Below are 12,032 nucleotides of genomic sequence, written 5' to 3' on the forward strand. Positions count from 1 at the left end.
GGCACGTTGAACAACTGGTTAGAGTGTCAGCCTCACAGTTCTGAGGACCCGGGTTCAATCCCCGGCCCCGCCTGTGTGGAGTTTGCATGTTCTCCCCGTGCCTGTGTGGGTTTTCTCCAGGCACTCCGGTTTCTTCCCACATCCCCAAAACATGGGTGGTAGGTTAATTGAATATTCTAAATTGCCCGTAGATGTGAATGTGAGAGCGAATGGTTGTTTGTTTGTATGTGCCCTGCGATTGGCTGGCAACCAGTTCAGAGTGTACCCCGCCTCCTGCCCGATGACAGCTGGGATAGGCTCCAGCACGCCCGCGACCCTAGTGAGGAGAAGCAGAAAATGGATGGATGGATGTTTTTAAAAAAGGAAAAATTGTTTTTTTTTTAAAACTTTATCACACTTACATATATTTTTTTAGCAGTAGCGCGCATATCTCCACCAACGATGGACTATTCAAAATTTTAAAAACAATTCAAATAACTTGGAATTTGTGTTGTTCGTCCATCTGTTAGTTAGTTCGTGGGGTAACTAGTTAATAGAGGAGGAGGAAAAGATGGGAGATGCCAATATGATTCTGGCAGTTGAACAGTTCCATTGGTATCTGTTCATATATTGAGTCAAATGGTTTAAAAAAAAAAATCATAAATAATAATGCTCCTTTATCCAGATCATTCCCCAAAAGGATGTAATTAAATATTATTGTTTGTTGAAATGTCAGTTTGTTCCCTCACCCACCATTCCTCTCCAAAGTTTTGTGTGTTCATTTGTGTAAACCTACTGTCTTTTATTTGTTCATGTTTTACGAACTGACTACTGTGAAAAAGGCTCATAAAAATCGGAATGGTAGCCTAAGACTTTTCAACAGTACTGTTATATATACATACACGCACAGACACACACAGCGGCTGAAATAAGTATTCAACACGTCACCATTTTTCTCACTGTATATATTTCCAAAGGTGGTTTTGACATGAAAATGTCACCAGATGTTGGGAACAACCGAAGTAATCCGTACATACAAAGAAAGTAGAACAAATAATATTAAAGAAATTAAGTTGTGTGTAATAATGTGAAATGACACAGGGGAAAAGTATTGCACACGCCAATTGATATTTATTTAATACTTTGTACAAAAGTCTTTAGTTGCAATGACAGCTTCAAGATGTTTCCTATATGAGGAAACTACTCGCATGCATTGCTCTGGTATGATTTTGGCCCATTCCTCCAAACAAGCAGTCTTCAAATCTTGAAGGTTCCGAGGGCTTCTTTTATGGACCTTGAGTTACAGTTCTTTCCATAGATTTGCGATTGGATTCAAATCAGGTGATTGGCTGGGCCATTCCAGCAGCTTTATTTGTTTTCTTTGAAACCAGTTAAGAGTTTCCTTGGCAGTATGTTTTCGATCATTATCCTGATGAAATGTCCACCCGAGGTTCATTTTCATCATCCTCGTAGATGGCATCAGATTTTTGTCAAGAATGTCTCTGTACATTTGCCCATTCATTCTTTCTTCAATAATGTGAAGTTTACCAGTACCATTTGCTGAAAAGCAGCCCCACACCATCATGCTCCCACTTCCAAACTTCACTATTGGCAAGGTATTTTTAGGCTGATGTGCAGTGCCCTTTCTCCTCCAAACGTGGTGTGCATGATGGCATCCAGAGTTCAATTTTGTTCTCATCCGACCAGATTCTATTCTCCCAGTATTTAAGTGGCTTTTCCAAATGTTGTTCAGCAAACTTTAAAAGACCTTTGACATGCTTTTTTTTCAGCAATGGGGTCTTGCGTGGTGAGCGTGCATACAAGCCATGGCGGAGTACATTACTCACTGTTTTCCTTGTGACAACAGTACCTGCTCATCCCAGGTCTTTTTGGAGCTCTCCACAGGTGGTCCTTGGCTCTTGGGCGTACCCTGCCTCTCGCTCGAAGTTAGCTGGGATAGGCTCCAGCACCCCCGCGACCCTAGTGAGGAGAAGCGGTACAGAAAAGGGGTATGCCCAGGGAAATTATCCAGTTTCACCTAATTGCTCCAAAACTTATTTATTTAATACAAAAACAATATCTTTGTTATATGCCAGTGGTACACGTAGTGAGGGAAAACATGACACGATCAGAATCAGAATCATCTTTATTTGCCAAGTATGTCCAAAACACACAAGGAATTTGTCTCCGGTAGTTGGAGCCGCTCTAGTACAACAGACAGTCAATTTACAGAACACTTTGGAGACATAAAGACATTGACAAAAAACAATTGTGCAAAAAGATGCAGAGTCCTCTAGCACTTAGAGCAGTTCGAATGACTCATATTGCAATAGTCCGGTGCAATGACCATTGTGCAAGGGGCGCTGAGACTTCAAGGAGTGTGTGCGGTTTAAAGTGACGAGTAGTGTGATAATCTGGGACAATGTTGGTTGTGCAAATGTTACAGATACTCCTCAAACAGTGTGCAAATGGAGCAGATGCTACTCTGACACGAGTGGCCAGTATATGCAAATAGTGCAGCATGGCGAGACAACTACAGTGAGTGCACGAGTAATACATAATTGGCCCCACAGAAATGTGACAATGAACCCAAGTCAAAAAATTGTCAGCTTGTTGTAATGGAATTATAGGTTAGGTGTTTAAGAAGTTGATCGCAAGAGGGAAGAAGCTGTTGAAATGTCTACTAGTTCTAGTTTGCATTGATCGGTAGCGCCTACCTGAGGAAAGGAGCTGGAAGAGCTGGTGACCGGGGTGCGGAGGGTCCGAGAGGATTTTGCACGCCCTTGTCTTAGTTCTGGCAGCATGCAAGTCCTCAATGGTGGATAGGGGGGTACCGACAATCCTTTCAGCAGTTATGATTGTCCGTTGCAGTCGGAGTTTGTCCTTTTTTGTAGCAGCACCGCACCAGACTGTGATGGAAGAACACAGGATTGATTCGATGACCGCTGTGTAGAACTGTCTCAGCAGCTCCGGTGGCAGGCCGTGCTTTCTCAGAAGCCGCAGGAAGTACATCCTCTGCTGGACGGAGTTGATGTTAGTCGCCCACTTCAGGTCCTGAGAGATTGTAATTCCCAGGAACTTGAAGGTCTCGACGGTTGACACAAGGCAGCTGGACAACGTGAGGGGCAGCTGTGGCGAAGGATGCCTCCTGAAGTCCACGATCATCTCTATAGTCTTGAGCGTGTTCAGCTCCAGGTTGTGTCGGCCGCACCACAGCTCCAGCCGCTTCGCTTCCTGTCGATATGCAGACTCGTCACTGTCCTTGATGAGGCCGATGACAGTGGTGTCATCTGCAAACTTCAGGAGTTTGACAGTCGGGTTCGCTGAGATGCAGTCGTTTGCGTAGAGAGAGAAGAGCAGCGGAGAGAGGACACAACCTTGCGGCGCCCCAGTGCTGATGCTGCGTGTGGATGAGGTGGCCTCCCCCAGCCTGACCTGCTGTGTCCTGCCCGTCAGAAAGCTGTAAATCCACTGGCAGATGGCAGGTGAGACGCTGAGCTGGAGAAGCTTGGTTGAAAGGAGTTCAGGGATGATGGTGTTGAACGCTGAGCTGAAGTCCACGAACAGGATCCTCGCGTAGGTCCCTGCACTGTCGAGGTGTTCTAGGATGAAGTGCAGTCCCATGTTGACAGCATCATCCGCAGACCTGTTCGCTTGGTAGGCAAACTGCAGGGGGTCCAGCAGGGGACCTGTGACACTCTTGAGGTGGTCCAGCACGAGACGTTCAAAGGACTTCATGACCACAGATATCAAAGCGACAGGCCTGTAGTCATTCAGACCCGAGATTTCAGGTTTCTGGGGGACTGGAATGATGGTGGAGCGTTTGAAACAGGATGGAACTTCGCACAGTTCCAGAGATCTATTGAAGATCTGAGTGAAGACTGGAGCGAGCTGGTCCGCGCCTGCCGCTTTGTTAATCTTTTGTTGTTTGAAGATGCGTCTCACATCCTGTTCATGAATGGTTAACGCAAGAAGTCTGAAGTGTGATTGTGGTCGCGGGTGCGGCCGGGTGGGTGTGTGGTGTGAAAGTGTCATTTTCAAATCTGCAGTAGAAGGTATTCAAGTCGTTGGCTAGTGTGCTATTGTTCTCATCTTGGGGGGATCGTCGCTTGTAATTAGTCAGCGATTGGAATGCATGCCAGATTGATTTAGAGTCGTTTGCGCTAAACTGTTTTTCCAACATTGCTGCATAGTTTCTTTTGGCAATGTTAATTTCTTTAGTCAGCTGGTTTCTAGCTCGATTATACAGGGCCCTGTCCCCGCTCTGATATGCGTCCTCCTTAGCTTGGTGAAACTGCTTAAGTTTAGCAGTGAACCACGGCTTGTTGTTGTTGAATGTGCGAAAATATTTTGTTGGTACACAAACCTCTTCACAGAAACTGATATAGGATGTGACAGTGTCCGTATATTCATCCAGGCTGCCAGCTGAATTTTCAAAGACACTCCAGTCTGTGCAGTCTAAACAGCTTTGAAGTTCCATCTTGGCTTCATTTGTCCACTTTTTCACTGTTTTCACTGTAGGCTTTGCGCATTTAAGTTCTTGCCTGTACGTCGGTATTAAGTGAATTAAGCAGTGATCAGACGAGCCCAGGGCTGCACGAGGAATATTGAGGATAATGAGGGGTGAGTCCGGGTGTTTTTTTTCAATTTCGTTGACTTGTTCGGCGAGCGTTAGCAGTGCGGCGTTCGTGTTAGCTTGAGGCGGAATGTAGGCTTGCAGCCAGGATGAACGATGCAAACTCACGTGGCGAGTAGAATGGTTTACAGTTTATTAAATGCGATTCACCTGTTGCCATAATTTCATTTTGTTCAACTAAGCAGGGCCAGATTTCACACAAATTAATTTTGGGGAGTAAATTGAGATGAAATCATCATAGTTTCCATGCACAGTATTTTATGTTTTTTTGACATTTGTGGTTACTGGTGTGCCATAAGTTTTTTTTAACCATAATGTAAAATGTAGCCCAATAAAGGTTGTGAAAAACAACTTACTAGTTAATATATTTGCACAATTTAAAGCTCGCCTTTCGCCAGAGGGCTGTTATGAACAGATAATGTGCCAAGTTGTAAAGTACACAAAGATAAAACTAAAAGCCGCATGACATAAGAGGAGATTATGAGGCTAAGTTTTTTTTAATGTATTGATACAGGTATAAGGGATGGAAAAAAAAAAAAATCACAAAATAAATCAGCATTTATAAAAACATCTACATTTTTGCCATTTTTGCTCACACCTTTAAAATTCAATTGATTCTTATACAGATTTCCTTTGGTTTTTGTGCTGTTATCTAATAATTACAAAAAACAACTGAATTAGTATATTCATTTATTTAATGTCTTGATAAAATTTAAGCCTACACGATATGGTTAAAAATGTGGTATCTTCCGATGCATTAATTTTCATCTGGAAATTTACTGATTTTGCATAGCCTTAAAATATGTTTTGCTGCTTTCTTTGTTTCTTTCTTCATGTATGTATTTATTTATTTAAAGTTGAATGTATTTCTTTCTTCCTCCCCATAAAGAAAACACTGAAGTAGATTCACAGATCATTCTCAGTCTTGCAAGCGCTTTTACAGACATGTAAAGCAATAATTACAGCAGCAAAACCATCCCCAAATTTCTATAAAAGCATGTTAAAAGACAACTACTGGAAGTGCTCAATAAAAGAGGTCAAAAACATGACTACAGTGGTACCTTGACGTACGCGTTTAATTTGTTCCTTGACCACACTTGTAATTCAAAACACTCCTATCTCAGATGATCTTTCGCCATTGAAATGAATGGAAGTGCAATGAATCCATTCCAGTCCTTGTGCTCCTTCTGGTGTGCCTCGGCCACCGGGGGGCAATGTAATGCAGTCACACAGACACAAACGAAAGACTTTCACTTCTAAGAGACTCAGTAAGCTGCAATAATATTAGTTCAGGATAAAGAATATATATGTGAGTATTGGTATGATTTCTGTCTACATGTGTTGTTGCACCGTTTGTGTTCAAATATCCATTTCTTAAAGCACTGGTGTAAAACTCAACGCCCGGGGGCCAGGTCTGGCCCGCCACATCATTTCATGTGGCCCGCGAAAGGAAATCATGAGTGTCTAGCTCATGTTCCTCTGGATTAAAATAGCAAATTGAGATATATTACAAAAATGTTTTTGGTGAACAAATCCCTTTCTAAAATAGTATTGACTTCTGATTTGAAAACTAATTATCCATCAATTTGTTGTGCATTATGTAATAATGAGGCCTACATTTATATGGTTCCAAAGTCATAATGACCCTCTGACGGAAACAATAACTACAATGTGGCCCGTGACAAAAACAAGTTTGACACCCCTGGAAAGCATTACAAAACCCCCATATAGATGCTATTCATTAACCCATCTATGGCATTTTGTATTGTGTTAGCATTAAGCTAGCTGACATTCAAAGTGATGAGGTTATTTTAAAAACAACGTTGTTGTTTGTTTGACAGTAAATTTCAATTGGGAATAGCAATAAATAGCTTGAAGCCTCTTTTTTTTAAGAATATTTTTTCTATGTGCCAAACTGCTACTTGATGAGAAGTGAGTTACAATAAGTTTGCTGCCACCAAAGTGCTTGTATCTAAATTTTTTCCACAGAAGTCAAAGCAAAAAAAAAAAAAATCGGCCTCGCGATGGCCAGCATCGAAAAAAAACTCATAGTCGTGTCCCGACTTAATTCCCAATTCAAGGCACCACTGTCATTTGTCACTTTAACTGTTATTAAAATCTAAACTAATTCAGTATAGGTTTGAATTTTAGAGCACAAAAAGCATAACATAGGATGTAGTGACAATACATTTTCGGTTTCAAAGGTTCACATTAAAAGTGAATTCATGAAATGCATGAAAGTAATAGGACAGCTCAATCACAATAGTAAAGAGGAGGCACAGGCATCTTGTCATCATGTAGAGATTTGTGTACAGTGTCAACAAGCAAAAGAGTAGATGTAAAGCTCCTGAAAACACTACCGACGAATACTTCCATGCCGTGAACTAAGGAGAGAAGAGAATAGGGAGAGTGTAAATAATGTGAGTATATTATATGGCACAGCTCACTTGTGAATCTGCTCAGTGATTTACTATTACCCGGGATAAGGAGGAGGTGGGGCATCATGTTGTCCGTTTTTTGCAATGGCCTGCTCATAAGAGGGCAGTCCTGGGAGCTCGACATCGTCCATTGGGGGCGGGGGTGGGACCACGGGCTGTAAAGACACTTCTTCTAGCCGGCGTAGGATGAGGGAGGCATTGCTCCTCCTGGGACGAACCCGAACTGAGCTGTGGGGAGGACAGTACAGTAGACGTTCACAGGATGTCAATCACGTGTGGTGAATTCAAGTTATATTGAGTAATTGTTATTGACGGCGTAAAAAGATGAGATTTAAGTATTATTATTCAAGTGGATTGCCTGCTTTTGACAATGCACATAAAACTGCTACATCGTATTAACATTATAATTACTACAGTCAATTGGCACTGCTCTAAGAACTGTAATGTACTGTATACTGTACTGAAGTGCATAATGGTCAGATGTACTGTATATGTTATTGACTTGAATCTTGAATTTCAATATACACCATAACATTTATTCACATGATTTAAAGTGCCTATGATTAACCCCAAATAAATTTCAGTTATTGTAGTAGGCTTTTACTTTTGGGGGGGGGGGGGGGGGTTGTTTTGTAGCAGAACCCCGGTGGGAGGAATTATGGACTTCCTTTCTATTTGGTAAATAACATTATTTTGATAGGCATATGAGTCAGAAACATACTTGTGGGTGACGGTAAAGTGGACTCTCAGATTACGAATTTAATGTGTTCAGTAATGCCCTTCTCAAACTGAAATGTTCACAAACCAAGGTAATGTTTCTCATTGAAATTAATGCAAACGCAATTAATCTGTTCCAGCCACAAAAACGACATGATATTTGCCTTATTTTTATATGCATAATAAATACAGTGCAATAAAGAAATGTGTGAAAACCCAATGCAAATCTCTGCACAGTGTCATGGGTGGGTGCTATTTTAGTCCAAAAAAAACAATGATACCTGAAGTACAGAGCCAATTATGTTTATGCAGAGCAAGAAAAAACACAGTTCTGAGCCTTCCGCGTGACAGCCATGCCAAGACTGTTCGTAAACCGAAAATACCTAGGATGTAACCCGAGGTAATTTTTCTTTAAAAAAAATTGTTCATAAACCTCGTCCTTCGTAAACCGAGGTTCCACTGTACTCTATTCGATATGCCTCTGTACCATAATGAAGTCCCACATTTAACACAGTAGGTAAAGGACATTCCTAAAAAGGAAGCAGTGCCAAGATATGAGTGAAGTTTCTTAATAACGTGCTCTGAAAGGCAATTTGAACATGAAAGCATGTGTATTTATGTTTAAACACATGATATACATATACATATATTTTTAAAGGCTATTTTATATTAATATTTTATCAAGCCATCCCTCATAATAATTTGGAATACATTTACAGGTTTTGCTCAAATAGAAGGTATGAGAACAATAAGAGATTCAAGTCAACATCAGAGCTAGTAATAACCCCTCTCTGCATCACCTGGCACGGCTGAAGTCGTCCTTACATTTGCCTGGACAAAAATACCAGCTGAGGAGGCCCACGAGGACGATAATCACTCCGACAACAATCAGCGCCACCAGGAGGGAAGTAATGTCGACTCTTGAGGGTTGCTTGTCCTTCTCTGCGGATCATCACAAGACACTGAGTGAGCACCACGGTGTGACACTTTAAAATTAGAGACCAAATGGGGAGTCGCACACCATTCATGCAAAACAAAAGCCCCCAAAATGAAATTTAAATAGAATGATGAGCATTAACCCTGAATGTTAGATGTTCAGGTGGTTAGGCAGGTTTAGAGAGAGCTGCATCTGCGTTTTACTGTATGACATGAGTCATGCAAGTATTATTGTAACAACACCTCCACTAAATTCTAGCTTCACACAGTGACTAATAATTAGTTAACAACCAAGTCACCAAATCATAATTGTAAACAACAACTAGTAAACAATGTCAAAACTGAGTGTTATATCTTGTATCATATCCTCAGCTGTGTTTGAATAAGTATACTGTGTCTGATTATTCTTGCTGTCTTTGGATATTCATAAGATTTACTCTATACTATTAGATATTACTGATGTATTTGTACATTTATTGGCCATAACATCAATTACATGAGCGGGAATTGAAAAATAACAAAATCATCGTCTTTACCTGCAGTGTATTTCTTCCAAAAATCATTCTGTAAAACATAAAAACGTGTAAATCCTCTCATTTTACCTCATTAAATGACAGATTGTGTGACTTAACTGTAGCTTGGACATCTTCAAAGACCTCCCTCGCTTCTTCATAATTGCAGTCCTCTTCATAACACTCCCTTTCCAAGTTTCCAGGGACAAAAATCTCAAAGTCGAACCGGTTGAACAGCAAATGACGACCCAGGAATGAATTTGCCTCCCCGTCATCCACAAACACTGACAGTCCAAACAGATTTGAATCACACTTAAAGTGAAGGTAAAGGTGGCAAAAGTACTCACACTCTGTACTTCAGCAGATACTTGTGTAAAAAAAAAAAAGACTAGTAAAAGTCAGAAGTATTGATTCAAAACTGGTACTTAACTCAAGCACTGCCGTAGACTGCCAACGACGAAAATATTAGTCAAATTCGTTTTTCAACGGGTAGATGTGAAAGATGGTCTCGACCAGTTTGTCTGTGAAGTTCAGGTTTGTAAACCACTGTAATGACTAACATATCCTGTAGGTGGCGGCGTTGCATTGCTTTGGATTTTAGATCAGCACAGCTTTGGAGTAGACGATAAAGATTAGGGGGTGAATCTCGACTTTTCACATCATTTATGAGGGAGAGAAATAGCAACACGAAGGTTTAGGCACCTCACACGCGAACAGAGTATGTATGTGTATGGTATAAACAGAGTATGTGTCGTGGTAGGTACTAGAAAGTGTGCGTCGTGATCGTGAGATAAGATGATGCGATTCTTGGAGTGAATGATGAACACCATTTTAAACAGCCCCTAACATTCAAGTATCGCTCTTGGCACACTCCCTAGTTGTATATCGGTAAATAAATTATTATTTTGCCATTAGAAGCACTTTCTCAGTCTTGTTTCTGTTGTTTTCTTGTTTGAAGTTTCACAAAAGGAAAAAGTATTAGCGTCAAAGTCACTGTTCAAAAAGCTAATTTCCCCCACTTTTTGGTCGGAAACCGGTGTTTTTGGTGAAACCCACCCATGCTCTACTGCTGATTACTAATAAACGGAAAAAGCTAGAAACAAACAGTTTTTCCTCGTGAGAGAAAAGAGTCAACAGTTTTTCTTTGAGAGGTTCGGTGTTAATTTTGTCACGGGAAAAAAAGTGGATCTTGAAAGATCAAAATGGTCTAAAACAGCTGGCAATTTCGGGAACTCTGCTCTGAAAATGACTGGCAGTGAATGAGCTAAGTAAAAAAAGTACAGACTCTGAAATGAACGTTTTTTTTTTTTACTGTGAATGGTATCCAATGCTTGTTTTGATAACTTGGCATAATGGGAAAAAAATGCTCACAACATATTTTCCCTCATTCATTAACTTGCATAGTGCTCGTGCTAAGAGGAGTAAAACATCATTACATGCCACATGTTGGATGTTGTTGTTTTAAACAAGACCGAGCTAACATTGGCTCAACATTTATGTTTTAAAAACAACGTGTTCCCACAGCTTTGTGAACTGAGTAAAGAAAAATAATAACAATGCTAAATTAGCGATACGTAACGGAAAAATACACTTTTTTAAAATTAGATGAGACAAATTTTTTTTTAAAAGCTAAGGGTTGTTACTGGCACAAGACACAACACATATGCCACAAATCATTCTTGTAGCTGGCAACATCAAAAAAGTCTCTTAGATAAGGCCATGCATGGGGAATATCTTGCTTCTCCCAATCTCTTGCTGTCGTCGTTAATGCTCCCTGGTTCACGTTCCTCTCTGACGCTGCCATCTTGTCGTCATCAACAGGGGTTGAAAAGTGACAAGCGAAAAGTAAGGAGCCTATTAAGTAAGGAGTAAATGGATGTATTTAGTTATTTGGTGAGCCAAGGGAAATGCAGTCATGGGATACTTTACAGTATCCCGTGTACTGCAAAGATTTGGAATCATCAACTAAGTGTGAAATTCACAAAACCCTCCTATGTCCTGAGCTATATATTTTATTAAGTACAACATTTTAGAGTGCTGTTTTTGCCATAAAAAAAAAAAAAAAAAAAGATTACGAGCATGGTCACCAAACAAATGAAACTTGTATCTCAAAGCACCACTGCACAGATATCTGTTTTCAAATTTAGGGAGTAAAAGTAAAACTTACTTCACTCAAGTAGGTTTTAAATTTCAATGTTGTTTCAAAGTTAAAAATAAATAAATCATAAGGCTATTTATAAGGAGTATTTGTACTTACTTTTTACAAATGATTGTATTATATAATGTAAATGTATATGGGATTGTTTATTGCAGGTGAAGTAGACTAAATGGTAACGGCAGATACTGTCTGGAATTGTAGAAACAGGAAGAAGAAAATGTCGTACCGTCCTCTTGCGTCCCGTCCTCTTTGGAGAGTACCCTCCTGACGCAGGTCAGATCTGCACAGGTGAAGAAGAGGAGGACGAGGAGGAGCACGAGGTCAAGATGAAGCAACATGGTCACGCGGACCCCAAATAGGCTTCAAATTGAAGTTTCAGCCACATAAAGTCCACTAAGTCCTGTTCCACCCAAGCAAATGTCGACGCAAAACATCGAAAGAAGAAGGGAGCGCAACGTGTCCTCCGCTTCCACGCTGGTAAGACTCAGGAAACGTCGCGTATGACTTTCTTGACAATTTTATCGTATCACTCCACTGTGGAGTAAATAAAGAGGCCCAAGTCGTTATCTAGGTGTTTTCTAATAGACGCTCGGATCATGTTTATGTCTCGACTACTCCGCTCTTCCCTGAACTACCTGCGCAGACTCGACCAATCG

The 12,032-nt window shown here is 40.7% G+C and overlaps 1 protein-coding gene across 1 annotated transcript; it reads right to left on the reverse strand.

Moving 5' to 3' along the window:
• Nucleotides 1–5,175: 5,175 nt before the first annotated feature.
• prrg4 (proline rich Gla (G-carboxyglutamic acid) 4 (transmembrane)) lies at nt 5,176–12,032 on the reverse strand. The gene is made up of 6 exons (XM_061701338.1): nt 11,603–12,032; nt 9,339–9,502; nt 9,243–9,270; nt 8,571–8,712; nt 7,093–7,281; nt 5,176–6,999 (listed from the first exon to the last, which is right to left on the reverse strand). The coding sequence occupies exons 1-6, from the start codon at nt 11,712–11,714 to the stop codon at nt 6,972–6,974; spliced, it is 663 nt and encodes a 220-aa protein (XP_061557322.1). The 5' UTR covers nt 11,715–12,032; the 3' UTR covers nt 5,176–6,971.

The sequence above is a fragment of the Phycodurus eques genome, chromosome 2, assembly GCF_024500275.1.
Source record: "Phycodurus eques isolate BA_2022a chromosome 2, UOR_Pequ_1.1, whole genome shotgun sequence".
Lineage (NCBI taxonomy): Eukaryota > Metazoa > Chordata > Actinopteri > Syngnathiformes > Syngnathidae > Phycodurus > Phycodurus eques.